The sequence below is a fragment of the Elephantulus edwardii genome, unplaced genomic scaffold (genome assembly GCF_000299155.1).
Source record: "Elephantulus edwardii isolate Elephantulus edwardi_28Jun2011 unplaced genomic scaffold, EleEdw1.0 scaffold00007, whole genome shotgun sequence".
Classification (NCBI taxonomy): Eukaryota; Metazoa; Chordata; class Mammalia; order Macroscelidea; family Macroscelididae; genus Elephantulus; species Elephantulus edwardii.
In genome coordinates, this window is record NW_006399757.1 from 16,042,548 (window position 1) to 16,063,549 (window position 21,002).

The following is a 21,002-nucleotide window of genomic DNA, read 5'->3' on the forward strand; positions in this document are numbered from 1 at the left end:
GAAGCTTGATGGAGGGTAACTATTGCTCAGAACTGACTCAAGGCAATGGGTTCGGGGTGAGTTTTATTTGTAAGTTGTCCTGATGATGGAGCATGTTACATGTTGAGTTGCTAATCAAAAAGTTGGCAGTTCAATATCAGCTACTCCATGGAAGAAAGAAAAATAGTCCTCTCCCATAAAGATTTAAAGCTTTGGGAACTAGTGGAAGGTTGCCAGGAGGCAGACCCAACTAGACAGTAATAGTAGCTTTTTTAAATTTTGTTGTTCTTCTTGTTGTTAGGTGCCACTGAGTCGAGTATGACTCATAGCGACCCTGTGAACAAAAGATCTGAACCCTCTTCTATCCTACAACTTCCTCATACTTCCAGACACACAAGAGCCCATTGCAGCAGTCACTGTGACAAACCACCTAGTGGAGGGTCTTCTCCTTTGCTGACCCTCCCCACCCTTCCCAACATCATGTCCTTTTTCAAGGAATAGCACCTCTTAACAACATGCCCAAAGTATATGAGGCAAAGCCTCATCATTCTTGCCTCCAGAGAGCACTGTGCCTACACCCTCTCCAAAACCTATTGTTTATTCTCTTGGCCATCCATGGAATGTTCAGTTCTCTTCTCTAACACCTTGTAAAACAAAACAAAACAAAATCACAAACTTGTTCTGTTAGCTGGTATGTATAAAATCTACTTATCTTGAAAATGTGTTTTTTAAAAACAATAATCTACTTATAAAATCTACTTGTGTTTTGAAAGCACTATTTTAAAACTATGACGGTGTTTCATTTTGATGCAACCTGATTACAGTTTTTGACTGGATTTACTTTTCACATATTGATTCTACAGAATACTTTCTAATGCAGTACATATAGAATACTTTCTGATGCAGTACAGTAAAAGTAAGCTTTTGATATTTTAACCTAATGGAACTGTGTTCCTTTGTTATGTCCCTACATTTAAGTTATCTCAGTCTCCTACTCAAAATGCCCTTGCATCTCTTTAGCTAGGGCTGAGTGAGTGCCTTATAAAGTCTGACCCTGACTAGAGCAGATTATAGTGTAGCAGAGAGAGCTAAATTTAGAGGGAGCAGAGCCTCTGCTCCAAATAGCAACAGCTAAACAGTAGACACCAGTCTTGGTAAGCGGAATATCTTCATTTAATCTTTCACTACCAGTTGGTGAGTCTTGTTTTTTTTGTTTTACTTTTGATTTTTTTTTGGCATTATTATGTTGCATTCTTATCCATGTAAAGTATACTGGCAGCTGAAAAAGTAAATCTATATGGGTAGCCTGTGAAGAAACAAACTTTTCTATTTAGAACTGAAATAAATATTAACAAAGCTAAAATATTTTTTGAAAGTAGAGTAATTCTCTTGTAGACCATGTTTGATGAAAATTCTCTATTAGTGGAGAAATAAAATTAGGTAAGAAATTCCTGAGTTTACTTTCTGGACCCTAAAATAAATAACTTTTATAGAGAAGGCTCACATTTTAAAAGATTATTAATTCTAAAATAAAAAATGCTCATATATTAATTTCTTTCATCTTGTGCTTTTTAGCTAGAGAATGTTCAACCTAGTTTGCTTTATTTGGTTTTGCTCCTGAATATGATCCCTGAAGGGGGTCTAGTTTAAAGGAGTTGTGCTGCCAAACCAAAGACAGGTAGTTCAAGTTCACCAGCTGCTCCAAGGGAGAAAGTCTGACAATCTCCTCACATGAGAGGGTCCACTGTGAGTTGGTTCTGACTAAAAAACAATGAGAATGAGTGAGAGATGAGCCCCAAATTCTTCTCAAGAAATTCATTACTAACACAAGAATAGATTTTATTCTTTCAAATCTGGATTTCAACACACTTCCAATCAAACAATTCAAAGTGAACAGTAACACCCAGGAGGAATGTGCTTCTATATAGCTTACCAGAATATGAAATCATTATATATATATCACTTAAAAGGACAGATTTTTCCCAGAAACAAACTTCAGAAGGAAAGGTGGGTGAATGAACAAGAACCCTGAGAAAAAGTGCTAAGAGTTTAGTTAAATGTTACAAAGCAAATTGTGTATATAAATAACTGAGTGGGGAAATTATTTACTCTATAAGCTTTCATCCAAACCAGTTCTAAAATGTTCGAAAACAAATATATTCTTCCTACTTGTGGTTTTTTTTTGAAAGGACATAGTATGGGAAACACACACATTTATATTGTGCATACAGAGTTGGGCCTGCTCATCTATGGACACAACCAAACCTGAATCAAAAATACTGGGGGTGCTGGGAAGGATTGGCTCATAAAAAGCAAATGACCAAATGATTCTTCAAAAGATGTGGGGGGAAAGCACTATTCACATAGCTCTTACATTACATTAGTCTTAGAAGTAATCTAGGAGTGATTTGAGGTATGTGGGAGGGCTGTTGTAGGTTATATGCAGCTGCTTCACCATTTTATATAAGAGATTGAGAATCTGTGGATTTTGGTGTCTGTGAGGGGTCCTAGGATCCTTGTTATTAAATTTTTATCCCAGAACAGTGATCCAGAGTAAAAATGCAAACAGGAAAATTTCTCAATGAAAAAGTTGTATAGTACATACTAATAATTAATTAGAAGCTATTTCCTGTTTCCATAAAATAAAATGGGATTTCATTGATTACATTAATTGCATTTGTAACTTGTAATATGTAGCTATTATCCCAGAAACATACTCCACTCTCTTTCTCTCCTCTTGTTGTAGGTATGGCTTTTCTTTGACTTACCATATTGTATATATTTCGATTTTATCCTTCTGCTAGACCTTGTGTTTCTTGAGGGCATAAATTCTACCTTTGTATGTGAAAGCTTAATACCATGAAGCTCATTTTACTTTTATCTAATTGATAAAATTCATTCTACTAATCCATAAAATTACTTTTTTGTGTTTGTGACTTTTTTGCTAACTGACTTCAGTCTTTTTGTAGTGATATAACTTGAAGTTTTTTAGTGGTAAACCAATTTTTTTAAATCAAGCTTGATATTTCTCTTCACTTATAGCTAAGGAAGAAGGATTTTGTATATAAATGAAATAATAATTTTCCCATATTCTTAAGGAGCTTTTCAAAACCTTGAGAAAACATTAAATCCTTTGAGTACTGCAAATGTTCTTGATTATATATTGAGGTGAGTAATACAGAAACCTAGGAATTACCAAAAGAATCCTGATGGTGCAATAATCCTTCTAACTCATCAAACATGTCTCAAAGGAAAGATGTGGCGATTGCTTCCAGAAAGATTTATAGCCTTGGAACCTCAATGACAGTGGATTTGTTTTTGTTTAGGTTTATAAAACTTTGAAAGAAAACATAATTTTCATTCATAGTGCACAATATCTTAATTGTTTGACCTTTACAAATTAGGTGACTTAAACATCTTCTCAGAATACAGCATTATGATAACAAATTATACATTCAATCCCATAGAAAATATAAAGTACTTTAGTCCTCATCCTCTGAGATTAAAACAAACAACAAAAACCTTTTAGTAATTTCTTGTATCTTTAACTTTTCTTCATACAGAAAATGGTACATAAAGCTTTTGTAGCCAAGTAATAGTATATTTTCTATTCTTTTATTCATATTGCTGTTTGTCATTGCCAGTATATCCTGAACATCTTTCTATATCATTACAGTAGTTTGACCATTATTTATTACTATAAATTCATTTTCCAACTCATTGCTGTCTACTTGGAACCACTTTATAGCTTATCAACAATGAAGCACTCAGCTATGAAATAAGAGGTTAGAGGTTGGAACTCAGCTCCCAGGAGAAAGGCCAGGCAGGTAATCTGCTTCCAAAAAGAGTAGGCTAGGCAACCCAGAGTACAGCTTCTCTGCTCTGTCACCTGGTTTCACAGTGAGTCAAGAATTAACTCCACAGTGACTATCAGTGACATTAATGATTGCTAGAGAGTGGCTTGGGTCATAAAACCTGGAGTATTAAGTAAAACTCATATAGCCTCTGGCCTCCAGGAGAGGATGCTCTCCAGGAGAAAATAGTAGTTTGAATTAGTGGTTCGAATCCACCAGCTGCTCCACAGGAAAAAGATGGGCAGTTTCTTCCCATGCAATTTAGGGCTGGGTTACTTGTCATGGACAGAGCTAGCCTCTCTGTAAAGGGGGCTTTTGCATAGATGTAAGAAATAAACCATGTGAACACTGAGGGGAAATCCCTTCCAAAAGAATGGCAGGTATAGAATTTCAGAAGCCAGAACCTGGCTGGGCATAAAATTAACAGTGTTGTAATTGAATTTTATTAGCACATGAGTGCACACTTAACTAACACACAATGTTAAGACATATGTATGTTCTTGTGAGTGTAACTATAGGATAAATTCCTAGAGAGTTTCTAGGACAGAGTTTTTCTAAAAGTTTGTATATCACAGAACAGTTTTACAAATATTCTCCAAGTCTTCCCAGTAACACTGTATTGCATTTACCCTTTATGTAAATTATCTGTACTTGCTTTTCCCATGTCTTTATCTAACAATAGGTGTTAATAAACTTAAAAATATCTGCTCATCAAGTATTTAATATTTTTAATAAACACATAATCTTTTTTTATCTTATTTTCCAGAAATTTTATGAATAAGCATCAGAAGCCAGTGCTAACAGGCCAGCGGTTCAAAACTCGGAAAAGGGGTAGGTTATGTTGTGTATTTGTGTGTGTTTGTATTGTGTATTTAAAGATGTAATAAAAATGTAAGACTGGAGGGGGGGAAAGCTCCACTTAGCCTTACTAATTTCACAGAGTTGAACCCTGAGTATAGAACCGGAAGTTCTGTTAACAGCTACAGACCTGCCAGTCATTCTTCTTCTGGCTGCCTTACTGTTATGTGAAGCACTTCACTGATTTTGACATAAGCATTATTTTCTTTCTTTGGTGTTTTGTTTTTTTAGTGTCATTGACAAAGATGGTTGGTCAAACTAAGAGAAAATGGAAATTAAGGAGGTAGATCAGCTACTGAAGAAAGTTTATATATTCACATATTATTGTTGGGTGCCTTCAAGCTGACTGACTCATAGTGACCCTCTGAACAGAACATTCGAATCTTGCTCTATCCTGTACCATCTTCTTGATCTCTGATATGCTGGAGCCCATTGTTCCGGTCACTGTGTCAGACAGCCTGTTGCTATGGTTTGGGGGTTTTAATTCCCTTTCTTTCTATTTTAGGTTGCCCACCCTCACCCCCACCCCCAGTCCTCACATATACCATTTACTCTTCCCACTATCTTGTTTGCATTCACTCCCTTCTTCCTACTCTTTGAATTTTATCCCTGGACACATACTTCTCCTGTGATCCTGTGTGTGGCTAATTGTTTTAAGAGCTGAGTGTCTCATTGGTATTATTGTTCACCATAAAGGTCTGTCTGTTGTTTGGCAGAAAATTACTAGGGTAAGTTGAGTTCCTGGATCGGCAGGGGGCTAAAGTCTTTTAATACCAGGGTTTCCATCACTGTCTCTCAGAGCAGGAGAATCTATCCATTATTGTAATTCTGTGTTTTACTCTCCCTTTTTCTTCCACTCTATCCAGACATTCTACTCTTCTTCCTTTCAAAGCAGTTAGCAATGGTGGCCAGGCACCATGTAGTTTTTCTGATCTCAGCATCATGGAAGTTGAGAATTGTAAGCTCTATGGGTGCAGTAAACTAATGTTTCCATGTGCCTGTATACTCTTATAATTCATGTATTTCTGAATACTTTCTATTGTGAGAAGAGTAGTGATAGACCCAGTTCAGTGATGGCTGGTAAAATTACTCTGTGAGAGTGGCTTCTTTTGGTGATACAATTTTCACTTCATTATTCATTCTTTGTAAAGAAAATATTATCAGGGCTGAGGTGGCACTAGCCTGCCCTCTCACCATGCTAACTGTTGAAGTTGTTGCTATTACTGCTGTTGTGTGTTCCATCAAGTTGGAACTAACTCATAGCTGACCCTTCAGTTGGCTTTCAGAGGCTATAAATCTCAAAGGACGAAAGCTGGCGAGTTCAAATCATGTGCCTTTGTGTTGACGGTGCAGCTCCTAACCACTAGGCCACCAAAGGTCCCATAACAAGTCTAATCATCTAAACAGGAAAGAAAACCACATATAATAATAGAGCATTTGGATCAGTTATTTTTTAACAGTCACTAGATAGCCGTAAGTTTGACTTTTTACCTGTGAGGACTGGGATGAAAGTGCTGATTTGGATTTATACCTCTGCTCTGTTGAGGATTTTTCTGCATTCACACTAGAAGGTTAAAGTTTTCAACATGTTAAGGTAAAAAACATGACTTTTAGCATATTTCAGTCCTGTGATGTCCCTTCCTGCCTCCCCCAGTTTTTTGATTCCCAGGCTGTCTTCAAAGGCTTACACACCAGTACAGCATGACCCCGCCTCCTTCTACTCCTCATCCTAACCTTCAGAATGGAATCCGTGCATCAGCTATTAAGTCATTGTTTAAAGCAGTCTTGGGGGGAATAAAAGAGTTGATTTCAAAAGAACTTAAGCAGTAGGAACAATAAAGTCCCGAAACCTAATTACAGTTGAGACATTTTTGGACCTGGTAAAGTGATAATATTTCATATATGCCTGACTTTGAGGTGCAGAAAGGTTTGCTGCTCCCTGCCTGCTGAGGGAATGTGTTAATCTAGGACCAGGATCTGCAGCTCAGTCAGCTTTATGACCGTGACGTGACGCTGATTCATTGCAATTGAGCACCAGAGCCAGGAGACGGCCTGAGAACGTGTTGCTCAAGAGCAGACATGATTCAACAGGAAAGCTGGTCCTCCGAGGCAGTCTTCAGCTTGAAGCCCAAAAGATTCTTCTCTCTGAACTGGTTGACCTCTGTTTCATTGAGGGCTTCAGACAGTGCCTGGGTCTTTTGCTTCAGGAGCACTGAGGAAGAGCTTCCTGAGAAATAGATGATATATTATTTGTCAGATGATCTAGATTTCTATAACTAGTCTGCTGGGACTTACAGAGCACTCAAACTGTTTTGTGTCAAACTGCTGACAGGGAGTAAAAAGTAAAATAGATTCTACCTCGTTCTTTCTTCATAATAGTGAATGACCTCTTGGGTGATTTGTTGTCTTCTGACTTTACTACTTGAATGAGGCTCACTTCAGATAAATGTTGGCTGAGCAGTTCTGTCAAGCTAAAAAGAAACTTGCAAAAATCTATCAAGATCAGTTGCCTATCTTCTGAAGATGTGTCTTCAGTTTGAAATTATTTCCTAGTAGAGGTAATACGCATCCATGCCAACTTATACAGAAGCATAGTTCTTATTGTGTTGTTATTTTTGTTGTTATGTGCCATCGAGTTGCTTGCAACTCAAAGCAACCCTATGTACAACAGCTCTAAACTCTGCTCGGTCCTGTGCCAATCGCACACCCATCCCAATTACCCCAGTCACTGAATTAATCCACCTCATAGAGGGTCTTCCCCTCCTGCTCTGTCCCTCTACCCTCCCAAGCATGATGTCCCTCTCTAAGGACCAGTTCCTCCTTATAACATGTCCAAAGTATGTCAAACAAAGCCTCAGAATCCTTGCCTACAAGGAGCAGCCTGCTTTAATCCTCTCAAGGATTAATCTATTTGTTTTCTTAGCAGTCCATGGTACACTCAATACTCTTCTCCAGCACCACAGCTCAAAGGCATCAATTCCTTCTATCCTCCTTAATCATTGTCCAACTATGTGTTGTATAACAAATGATTGCAAAGACCATGGCCTGTATCAGAAGCACCTTAGTCTCCAGAGAGATACCATTGTTCTTCAGTACTTTGGAGAGATCCCTAACAGCAGACTTTCCCATCGCAATACGTCTTTTCATTTCTTGGCTGCTGTTGCCAAGAGTGTTGACTGTGGAGCCGAGCAAACTAAAGCTATGAACGATCTCAATCTCTTCACTATCCATCCTAATGCTGCCAATTGGTCCAGTGGTGAGAATCTTTGTCTTCTTGACATTGAGCCTCAATCCATATTGGAGGCTGCAGTCCTTGACCCTCTGCAGCAAGAGCTTCAGGTCCTCCTCAGTTTCAGCAAGCAGGGTTGTGTCAATTAGTTCTTATTAGTTAACATTAAAATACAGCTATGGTAGTACATAAATAGAGAACTGCAGCTAATCCACCTTTTGCATTCTAAGATAATCACATCTTATGTTCTCCAAAGAAATTATACTTTCTGTGGCTTGCTGTTATGCCACAGTCCATAAGGAGTTGTACTACTAAACCTAATGGCCAAGCTACTGTGGCAGTTCAAATCCATCAGTGGTTCCTCAGTGGAAAAATGAGCAATTTCTTCCCATGCTATTTGCAATGTGCTGTGAAACCCAGTAGCAGGTCAGCAGTCAACCAAGTCCGTACCAACAGCAGTGAGAATATGGTTTGCAGGATTCTCAGAGGATTTGAAAATTTCTCTCCTGATTATTATATTTTGCTAAGTAAAACAATAGCTTAACTGGCTTCCCTGTGTACATTTTATAGTGAAATTGGATCAAAATCAGTAAAATCAGAAGAAGAATAAAAACAACCAGATGCTAAGAGTGACCTCACAATTGAATTGGATTTCTCTTTGAGATATTAATCTGTGCTGGTCAAATGTCCAATAGTGCAAACAGATTACATTTACATGTTATAAAAATGCTATGATAAGTAATCATTGTCATTTTCATTATAAACAATATGCTTATGTAACTTACAGGCATATTTTAGTGTCAAGAATAAACCAGTTTCTCCATGTGTCAATATAAAAGCTGTATGATTAACTGTTCAGTGTCATGCTTGTGATTCACCAACACAGTTTACATTTGAGGTCCTAATTACACACTTAAAACTTCAAGTTTCAATCTGCAAAATGGTAACTCAAGGAAAGCAATGGCATGTTTTCTTCAGAGTTTTTATAGTGTTTCTGTGAAGCTATCCTTAAATGACATGAAAGCTACATATGATTTTGTTTCTCATAGAAATGAGTGGTTGAATAAAGTTGAATTGTTTCCCAAAACTCCCAGTGATGTCCTTGGCATTTTCTTATACTCTTTATGGCTACTTAGCAGACAGAAACTTGTTTCCACATGCAAAAAAATTAATCCTATACTACAGATTTAGACAATTTTTCAAGATCCCAACCCTTAGTGAAGTTAGTCTATAACTGTAATAATTTTGAGCTAATGTATGATTGCTCCTTGTTGAAGTCCTTGGCTGTGATATGCTTTTCCCCTCCTTTTGACTACTGTTTTTTAGTTGTTTTGGAAAATTATAATCATAGAAGGAAGGATTTTTAGAAACATGGATTTTTTTTAAAAAATTGTCTCATATCAAAAGAAAGTCCTGAATGAATTCTTGGCATCAATATCTTATTTACCAACTTGTATTTCCCACTGCCTCAATTTAATTTGTCATTTGAAAATCATCACCTAAGTCTGTTCACCACTTTAGTCAACATGGAAAGTGTGTCTTTGTGCTATTTCTGGGATGAACTTGATTGATTTTGGAAGCTGGTCACAAGATTTCATAAGCAACTGCAGTCTATTTACTCCTCATGTGTCCTCATGTTAAAGGAAAGAAAACATCTTTCTCCATGTGGAAAAGGAGAATCACCCTTTTGGTAGGCCAAACTTAGGAGGTGAAGCAGGCATGCCTTGCCAGACAGCTTCTCCTGCCCAGTTTCTCCCTCCTCTAGTTCTGTACAATCTGTTCCTCTAGAAAGCCATCCTCCTTTCCCTCCGCCACGACACAACAAGACCCTAATTATATTTTTCCTGCAGCGAGCATTTGCATGTTCTTGGATGGATAACATTTTCCGTGTGTGGCATCAAAGGGACTTTTACTCATGTCAGATACTGTTCAAGTTAATTTATGTGTGCCTTTATGTTATCTCACACTGCTTGGCTCAGACTGGTACTAGAAATGCTCTGGTTCTGATGGTGTGGTGTTGACTACCTGCAGCCCACCCCCTCAATCATCTTCAGATGACCAATCACTACAAGCCTGCCAGTTGCTATCTGTGTTTTTAAGTATAGTTTTTCAATTTATCAGAATTCTGTATGCATATGGTTTAAATAGTTAATTAGTTCATGTTAGACTTGTTATAACAGTAATCTTTTTAAAAAAAACCAACTTTTGGTTTTGATCTAAAAAAATAGTTTGCAGAGCAAATTTGTTATCCATCCTACAATTCATACATATTTTATTGTTTCATAACACTGATTACACTCCCCACATTATAAAACACACATCTCACATTCTCCCTATCCTATGTCTCCCATTTCCATCCATCCTTCTTTATTTGTCCCCTCCTGCCTTCAGAACCCTATCCCTGGCAAATACATGCTAATAACTACAGTCTTCAATATTGTAGAACGTGTATGGGGGGGCGGCGAGGGATGAGCCTGGGCCGAGGGGGAAAGAAGGAGTTAACCATAGGGTCACACAATTTGATGAGGGTAGGGAGGGTGGGTGAGGGGTATGGGGAATATTGTTGTGAAAAACAATGTATACGACCTTTATAAGTAAACCAGTATAAAATTTAAAAAAAACAACCAGTCTTCATTTCCCGGAAGAACTCCTTTAACACTTATAGCTGATTCTTTGAATATTTACTTTCATATTGACACATATTCTTATGTGGCTATTTCACGTCTTTTCTATATATTAACTTCTGCATGGTTTGAATCCACCAGCTGAATCCAACAAGGCAGTTCTTGATTTAAAACCCATCAGCCTTTCACTTTCACTGTCATGTAAATGTATTAGTACACTTTAGAAAGTATAGCAATTCTACCATTTTGAAAGACTTCTAATATATCACATCATGTTATATTATTATGTTGAGGAACTCTCTCACAATCAGGTTGTTCATGAGGCTAGCTGTACAGTTGTCAACCCAAGACATTCTTTCACCACAGTCCTGGAGAGCCCATTCTCTCATGTTCTTCTGTCTTTCTTTGCACCTTTTAGTGGAATATATCCTTCAGAACTTTGAAGCTTTAAGTATCTCAACATACATTCATTCTCTTACCATTGACTCTCTACAGGTGGACTGTAGAATTCTAGGTTGGAAATTGTTTTTCATTAGAACTTTGAGGTTAGTTCTCCTATTTGCTGGTATTTCTGTGGAGCACATCAATGCCATTTGTTTCTTGATACTCTATATGTGACATTCTCTTTGACCCAGAAATCTGCAGATAGCTACTTTGTTTACAGTATTCCTAAGTTTCATGTTGATGAATGTGCTTGTTGTGGATCCGCTTTCATTCATTGTGCAAGGTGCCAAGATGATGCTTTTTATTTGACAACTCATATCCTTCAGTTCTGGGAAACTTTTTTTACTTTAAAAAATAATTTTATTTCCTTTTTTTTCCCTTTTGATAGTACGTTGCTATTTTCCTTATCTTTTTTCCTCCAGTTTTGTAGTTTTTTCACATTAGTTTCTAAGACATTTTCAGCTTTCTTTTTCATTGTTCTATTGATTTTTTCATTTTAATCACATTTTTCATTTTTAAGGCTATTTTTTTTATTCACAAAATGTTTATAAGCCTTTTCTTTCATTCTCTTTCTCACACACATACATAGAATTTCAGTATCTTCACTTGTATCTCTAAAGATAGTTATTTTAAAGATAGATTTTTAGATTCATACCTTGTCCACTTTCCTATACTCAGATCCATTGTTATTAGGGAGAAAATGTTGCCTTTAATCCAATGGTTCTGGTTAGCCTGACCTCTAGTATGTTATCTGCTTATGTATCATCCCTCAAATACAGCTTGCTGCAGTCAGGTTGGTTCATACTCACAGTGGCCCTCCATTGTGTTTCCTAGGCTGTAAATCTTCATTAAAGGAAAGCACCCATCTTTCTCCCACAGAGGTGCTGTTGGATTAGACACCAGCCTTTAGGTTAGCAGCACAACACCACAGACAAAGCCCCCAGAGCTCTTTTTTCAATATCTGGTCCAAACTGCCTGTCCACAAGAAATTTCTCTAGCGTCTAGGCCAAAATTTCTGACTTCACACATGTATATCCAGTTCTCTTTAATCCTTTGACTATACTTTTAGCATATGCCTTTGTAATTGTTTGGTAAAAGGAATGCAAGGAACACAAAGGTTCATATGCTAATTGAAAAGTTGACAATTCAAATCTACCTAGTGGCTCTGTAGGAGAAAGATCAAGCAATCTGATCCCATAAAGATCACACTCCAGAAAACCCCTATGTTATGTTGTTGTTGTTGTTGTTGTTGTTGTTGTTGTATTGTTGTGTATCATCAAGTGAAAACCAACATATGTTTTCAATGTAGGTTTTCAGAAGCCGCTTATCATTCAGGGAAGAGATTGTCCATCCTTCTCCCACAGAGCAGCTGGCTGACTTGAACCTCATTCTTCCCAGTTTGCAGCGAAGATTCTTACCACTAGGCCACCAGAGCTCCCGAGAAAACCTCTGTAGGCAGGTTACTGTGGTACCTGGGGTCACTGTGAATTGAAATCTACTGGTCGTATTTAATAGCAACTGCTCTGTAGTAATCTGTCTATATTTATTGAGAGTGAAAAAGCTATAGGAAACCTTTATAGTCTTCAGATTTCTGCAGCATCTCCCATTTCCTTTAGAATTCTGACACCTTTTCTGAGAATCCACAAGTTGAAACTATTTTCACACTACTACTAAGATATTATTTGCCTTTTTCATATAATCACTCATACACTTACAAGGGAGTTTTTCAGAGGCTTCTTGCCATTTAATAACAGATGTGAATCCATCTATCTTCTGTTTTCTGTTTTAATTTCTAATAAAATGTCCTCATGTATAATCTCCATAAACAAAAAAAGTTGTTTGTAATCATTAGTACTTTTTAAAAATGTTAAGGAATCGTGAGGCCAAAAAGTTTGAGAAGCTCTGTTCTGACCTTGTATATAAAATACAGATGTAGACTCATGATTTATTCTAAATATATAAGTACCTTGAAATAATTTATTTTATAAAAGAGATAATACCCTTCTCTCCTAATCTTTATTTGTATTTATATGCCTTCACTTATTACTTAACCATTCTCCTGAATCATTTTCTTTATCTTAGGATAGAAAACAATTTAAGTTTAATTCTTTAACTCTTTTTTTTCTTGATGACTAAGGTAAATAAATTAATAAATGTACTTAGGAACAGTCACAAATTTTATTATGTTGTTGACTGAGTAAAACGTACTTTTGTAACACTTACAAGCACAAAGAAATTATTTCCTTGAATATGTTTTAAACAAGAATTTTCAAAACATGGAAATTTGATAGAAAAAGCTATGACCTTGAATGGCAAGTTTCATTGGAGTGTATGATGTCTAAAAAAGAAATTCTTTTATAATTTTTTTTTAACTTTTAGATGAAAAAGAGAAATTCGAACCCACAGTCTTCAGGGATACACTCGTCCAGGGGCTTAATGAGGCTGGTGATGACCTTGAAGCTGTAGCCAAGTTTTTAGACTCCACAGGCTCAAGATTAGATTACCGTCGCTATGCAGACACACTCTTCGATATCCTGGTGGCTGGCAGCATGCTTGGTAAACCATGTGTTATAGCATCTTCTTACAATATACATTAAATCCCAATAAAATATTTCTTTATGATATTTAGACAGTTTAAAATCTCTGTAACTGTGCATTTGTTATCAGAGTTTATTGAGAAAATAAGAATAAGGGCCTCATTCGCTTTGTAATAGATTACAGCTTAAAATGTTGTTAATGTGTCTATGAAGTGAGTATTACTAAATAAAGGCACAGCTTTGAGAATTTGTATTAGATTATACAACAGTTGGCCCCTTTATTGTATTTAAAGCCAACTTTCCCATGTAGCCTTAATTGTTAAAAGTATCTGAAGTGGATGTGAAAGGTATTTTTTCCTATCATTTTATGTGTATTTAGACCTTTCCATAATGAACCCAAAAATCTATAAATACTTTTTTAATCTTTTTTTTTCCCCAGTAGAATGTAGCCAGGTGAAAAAAAAAAATTTGAGATATGTCTAAGGCCAAACTAATGCCATTTGATCAATATAAAAAAAACTATCTAAGGACTATAGTTTAAACATGTGGAAATTACCAAAAATATTATTATGATTATTATCATATGCAAGTAAAAGAATCCCAATGAATATTTAGAAATTAGTAGAATAATATTGATAGGGAACTGCTAGAAATTTAAGCTGGATTCAGATGAGGTCACGACATGATGGATGTTGTTACTGATGTCAGCTGGATCTTGGCTGAAAGCAGAGGACACCAGAAAGGTATTTACTTGTGTTTTACTGATTATGCAAAGATTTCTGACTGCGGGGATCAAAGCAAATTATAGCTAACTTTAAAAAGAATGAGAATCCTAGAACACTTAATTGTCCTCAGATTAAACTTATACATAGATTAAGAAGCTGTTGTTCAAACAGAGCAAGGGAGCTCTGCATGATTTAAAATTAGGAAAAGTGTGCATCAGAGTTATGTCCTTTGTCCATAACTATTCAATTTGTATCCTGCACATCAAGAAAAGACTCTTTGGCAGCATCATAATACATGGAAAAAAGATTATACTGTTAATAATTTTATCTTGCATGGTTGTTCAATCAAAACTCTTGGCATCAGCAACCAAGAAATCAAAAGACAATTACTTTAACAAGGTCTGCTGTCAGGGACCTCTCCAGAGTGCTAAAGAGCAACGGTGTCAGTCTAGAGACCAAGGTGCATCTGATCCAAGCCTTAATTGTTTACTTTACATTTGAGAGCTGAACAGTAACTAAGAATGACAGAGGAAGATTTGATGCCTTTGAATTTTGTGCTGGAGAAGAGTATTGGACATACCATCAGTTGTCAAAAGAACAAACAGGTCTGTCCTAGAGAAGGTGAAACCAGATTGCTCCTTGGAGGCAGGGATTTTGAAACTCCATCTCACATACTTTGGGCATGTTTTCAGGAGGGACCAATTGTTGGAGAAAAGCATCATTCTTGGAAGAAGAGAGGGTCAGTGCAGAAGAGGAAGACCTTGGATGAGATGGATTGACACAGTGACTATGGCTGTGGGGTCAGGTATGTCAGAGATGGTGAGTTGGCTCAAGATAGAGCAAGGTTCAGAACTCATGTTCATAGGGTCACTATGAGACTTGACAGTATATAATAAAAACTACTAAACTGAACAGATCATTCAAGAAACTGAACTATATAAAGAAAAATATGGCATCAAAATTGTAGGAAGACTCATCAACACCATCCACTATGCAAATGACACAACCTTGCTTGCTAAAGGTGAAAAGCACTTGAAACACTTGCTGTAGAAGTTCAAAGACTACAGCCTTCAGTATGGATTATGTGTCAATATAAAAAAAAAAAAGAAAAATCCTCACCACTGGAACAAAAAGCAACATTGTAATAGATGGAGAAAGACTGAACATGTCAGTGGTTTTCTTTTACTCAGATCTATAATCAACACACATGGTAGCAGCAGTCAAAAAATGAAAAGACATGTTTCATTGGGAAAATCTGCTGTCGGGACTTGTGCAAAATTCTAAAAACCAAATATGTCTGGTTTAAAGATTAAGATGCACCTGATCCAAGCTCTGGTCTTTTTACTTGCTTCCTATGCATCTGAAAGGTAGAGAGTGAAAAAAGATAACAGAAAAATGTATGCCTTTTAGTTGTGGTGTTTGAGGAGAGTATTGAATATCCTTTGGACTTCCAAAAGAACAAACAAATCTGTTTTAGAAGAAATGCATCAAGATGTTCCTTAAAGACAAGGATGTTGAAACTTTGTCTCCTGGATTTTGAGCTCATCAGGAAGTGTCTGTCCTTGGAAAAGGACACCATGCTGGAAAATCATAACATTTCTACCTATGTCAAGGTAGAGGGTAAGAGAAAAATAGGAAGAACCACAATGAGGTGGATTGACACAGTGATTAAACAATGGACTCTAGCATATCGGATATTGTGAGTATGGCGCAGCTGACAGTTCAGATCTGTTTATAAAGTTGCTATGAACTGTTGTAATCTCAATTACAAAAAAAATCATTGTCAAAATTACAAAAAAAATCCAACCAAAAAAAGCCCTAGGCCAGGTGAATTTTACAAACATTCATTTTTACAAATGAATTTTATCAAACATTCAGAGAATTACCAATTCTACCTAAATTATTTAAGAAACTAGAAAAAGATGGAATTCTCCCAGACTCATTCTATGAGGCAAACATATCCTTGATACCAAAGCCAGGAAAGGACACCACCAAAATAGAAAACTATAGGCCAATATCTCTCATGAACATAGATGCAAAAATCCTGAATAAAATACTGGCCAATAAATAATACATCAAAGAAATAATTCACCATGACCAAGTGGGATTCATAACAGGTATGCAAGGATGGTTCAACATAAGGAAAACAATTAATGTAATTCATCATATTAACAAAGCAAAGAACAAGCACCACGTGATCCTATCATTTGATGCAGAAAAGGCCTTTGACAAAATCCAACTTGATTAAACCACTCAACAAAATAGGATTAGAGGGGAATTTCTTCAACATAGTAAAATGTATTTATGCAAACCTGAGAGCCAACATTGTTCTCAATGGAGAGAGATTAAAGGCATTCCCTTTAAGAACAGAAACTAGGCAAGGATGCCCACTATCCCCTCTCTTATTTAATATTCTTTTGGAGCTCTTAGCGATAACAGTAAGACAAGAGAAGGGAATAAAAGGTATCCAAATTGGCAAAGAGGAGGTAAAATTATCTCTCTATGCAGATGATATGATAGTATACTTAGAAAACCCTAAAAACTCAGCAAGAAAACTATTGGACACAGTGGACCAATTCAGCAAAGTAGCAGGATACAAGATCAACGTACAAAAATCAGTTGGATTTCTCTACAGTGACAAAGAGAATCCAGAGCCGGAAATAAGAAAAACATTACCATTCACAATAGCTAATCACAAGGTTAAATATTTGGGAGTAAATTTAACCAGAAGCACAAAGGATATAGTCAAAGAAAATTACATAACATTACTACAAGAAACAAAAAAAGACCTGGAGAAGTGGAAGAATATCCCTTGCTCATGGATAGGAAGCCTCAATATTGTGAAAATGGCAATATTACCAAAGGCAATTTACACGTTTAATGCAATCCCAATACAAATACCAATCCCATTCTTCAAGGAGATGGAAAAGGCAATCTCCACTTTCATTCGGAATGGAAAGAAGCCCCAAATAAGCAAAGCATTCCTTAAAAATAGAAGAAAGGTAGGCGGCATCTCACTCCCTGATTTCAAATCCTACTACACTGCCGTGGTGGTTAAGACAGCATGGTACTGGTACAATGACAGACACATGGATCAATGGAATAGAATTGAGAACCCAAAATCAGCCCATCTATCTATGGTCAACTGATTTTTGACAAGGAGATGAAATCAGTGAAGTGGGGAAACGACAGCCATATTAACAAATGGTGTTGGCAAAATTGAAAAAGTATCTGCAAAAGACTCAAACAAGATCCACACCTCACTCCATATACAAAAACCAACTCATGGTGGATCATGGACCTAGGACTAAAACCAAGGACTATAAGCTTCATTAAAGAAAAGCTTGGAAGAATGCTACAGGTTCTAATCCACAACATAAACAGTCTTCCAAGTATCCTGAAAAACCTACAACCAGGAGAAGATAAAGTAGATGAATGGGATCTTCTAAGAATCAAATCCCTATGCACATCCAAAAACTTCTCCAACCGGGTAAAAAGGGAAGCCACAGACTGGGAAAAAGTATTTGGTAATGACATATCAGATAAGGGACTTAGACCCAGAATTTATAAAACCTTGAGCACCACAACAAGATAAAGGTAAATAATCCAATAGAAAAATGGACATAGGATACGAACCGATACTTCGCCAAAGAAGACATTAAGATGGCTAACAAGCACAAGAAGAAATATTCAAAATCCTTAGCTCTAAGAGAGATGCAAATTAAAACAGCTATGAGATATCATCTCACCCCAGTCAGAATAGCAAAATTTAACAGAACAGCAAGCAACAAATGCTGGCGAGGTTGTGGAGAAACTGGAACCCTTATTCACTGTTGATGGGAGTGTAAAATGGTGCAACCACTGTGGAAGGCAGTATGGCGCTTTCTCAGAAAGTTGCAAATAGAGATACCATTTGACCCAGCAATTCCACTACTGGGAATATACCCTAAAGAGACTATAACCACCATCCAAGCAGATATATCCATACCCATGTTTATTGCAGCTTTGTTCACAATAGCAAGGAGTTGAAAACAACCTAAGTGCCCATCAACAAACGAATGGTTAGAGAAGCTCTGATATATTCACACAACAGAATACTACACTGCATTGAAAAACCAGGAACTCATCCAATATTATTCCAAATGGGTGACCCTGAAGTACATTAATTATGCTGAGTGAAGTATGTCAGTCACAAAAGGACAAATACTGCTTGATGACACTGTTGTAAAACAGGACTGACATCGGGGTTGGAGGGAGACTGAGAAAGATGGGTTCAATAATGTATACTGCATTGAAACAGATAAGGGAGAAAACTGTTTAAGAGGGACGTGTGATTAGGTATTTTTGTCATGACAGGAGTCCAGAGTGAAGGCTGCATAGTGGAGTGTACCTGGGGGAGGTTTGTAAAACAATGAAAGAATTTTTTTTTTTTTACTTTTCCAAGAGGGAGGAGGGTTGGGAGGGGAGAAAAGTGCAACAATGAATGAATGGAGACCCAAAGTCTCTGTAAATTTTCATCGAAATCAATAATAAATTTTTTTTAATTACAAAAAAAACTCATCCTAAAAAAATGGTACCTAACAGTAATAACAACTAAACAGTAGACAAGAGTCAATTTTAGTAAAGAAAAGGCAATACCAACCCCACAGGAAGTTAGTACAGTATCACCAAGTTAAAGGAAAACGCATGGCATATTCAGTCATGTGACAGCTTTAATAACTAACAGTGATTTATGAGTAAATACCTAGAGAAATAAGTATGGTAAGTAGATGCAGGTGGGGTCAGACGCCAGAATACGCGTGTGCGTGCGCATTAGTGAATATTTCTATTTGCGTATTTACAAACTGGCTGCACTAGTAGGCTTGAGCATGGGAAAGATTAGGAGGATGGTGCGGGACAGGGCAAGGATTTGATCAGTTGTTCATAGAGCCACTATGAGTCATAATCAATGGAGACATTGAAACAGAACCACTAGGCCTGAAGGCTGAGGACTGTAACATCAGAGGACATCGAAGTCAATTGGCGAGTCACAGTTCATAAAGGTAATGTTCTACATTTTAGTATAGTGAGTAGTGTCTAAGGCATTAAAATCTTTAGAGCTGCCATAGAAGAAGCTGCTATTGGTCTCTTCCTCCGTGGAGCATAGGAGAGCAAAGGAAAATGAAAATTCAAAGCACTTAGTCCAGGGGACTAATGACTCACAGGAACCACGCCCTTCTCTAACCTGAGACCAAGAGAAGCAGATGATGCCTGCCTGCTACAACTGACTATTGTCACTGAGACCACAATAGAAGGTCTGTGTTAGAATTGGGGGTGGAGTGGGGAGTGAAACACAATTCAAAGCCCAAACACCCAGCCTTACTGCTCATAAAAGGACTAGAGGAACCTCTGAGACTTGCCCTGAAAAAACCTTCTAACTTGAAACTCAAGACACTGCCACAGGCCACTTTCCAGAAAAATACTGATTTTTAAAGACCTTCAAATTCATTACCATTGAGTCAACTCTGACTCGCAGAGATCTTCCATGGGTTTCAAAGGCTGTAAATCTCAAATGAGAGGAGACCGTTTGTCTTTCTCCAATGGACCTGCTCATATTTTCAGATGTAGGGCCTTTTAGTTAGCAACATAACACATTGCAGAATAGGCCACCAAAGCTCCCTAGTCTGGTAATAGACCAGACTAGAAAACAAACAACTGCAAGAATGTGCCTCTCAGAGAAAGTGACTCTGAAAGACTAACAGGATAACATCTGCCTGAAAGATAAGAGGAAGAGGCTGGACAGAGAAATGGAGTAATAGGAATGGGGAAGCCAAAAGGAAACTGGGAGTGCTCACACATGACAAGGATTGCAACAGTGTCACAAAACAAATGGTGCTGAAAATTGGTTGGGAAAACTACTTTGTCATGTAAACTTACCCCTAAAGCCAACCAAAAGGTTTAAAAAGAATGAAATACAATTTAAAACTAGTTTTGAAAAGTCACTTTAGGAGTCCAGCATCTTGGGTGGTACAAATGGTTAAGCCCTTGACTACGAGCCAATATGTTGGCAGTTCAGACCCATGCTGGAAAAAGCAATGTGCTTCTAAAGAGTGAGTCTTAAGAGCTTACGGAGTGAAGTTCTGCCTACACGTGTGGGGTTGGCATGGCCCAGAAGCCGCTCAATAGCAACCAACAACCCCCTTTTCCCCTCTCACTCATTCTTAGATCTGTCTCATCAGCTGCCATTGGTTAGTCCCTAACTCATGGCCAATTACATGTTGTATAACTGCACATCATTGGTTATCTCAGCTGTCATTTTGATGCAAGGATGTTCAGTGGCTATTTGTTCATAATCTCTAGCAGAGCATATTATTAAATATTGAACTGCTAGAAAAACAATGTGAAGATAGATGGGAATGTTAGAGTGTCATAAAAGGGAAAGTAAATGGGCATTGAATGTTTTGCCATCTAGGAGATAAGTAATATGCATAGAACCAACCATTCTGTTACCTTAAATTTGTGCTAACTCTGCTCATATTTACTGCTTAGACACATTTCCTTTGACCATTTCCAGTTCTTTCTTCTTTTTTTTTTAATCTTTATGTCTTGAGAATTTCTTATACAAAGTTTTTAATAACTCCTTCTAAAATACAGTAAAGACACAATCAGTTCGTGTCTTCAAAAGTGACACATACATGGCATAACAGTTATTTCTTCTTCTGATTGAGCTTGGGAAACAAAATAACTGTAGCATAGAAGGTCCCCCAAATAAA

At 37.1% G+C, this 21,002-nt stretch overlaps 1 protein-coding gene across 2 annotated transcripts in view; it reads left to right on the forward strand.

Moving 5' to 3' along the window:
* The window catches only part of BZW2 (basic leucine zipper and W2 domains 2), a 92,730-nt gene that overhangs the window by 24,572 nt on the left and 47,156 nt on the right, over positions 1 to 21,002 (forward strand). For both annotated transcript variants that reach the window (XM_006880263.1, XM_006880264.1), the window contains exons 2-3: positions 4,600 to 4,664; positions 13,368 to 13,544. In XM_006880263.1, coding sequence (XP_006880325.1) covers positions 4,600 to 4,664; positions 13,368 to 13,544 — 242 coding nt within the window. The remainder of the gene's footprint in view (positions 1 to 4,599; positions 4,665 to 13,367; positions 13,545 to 21,002) is intronic.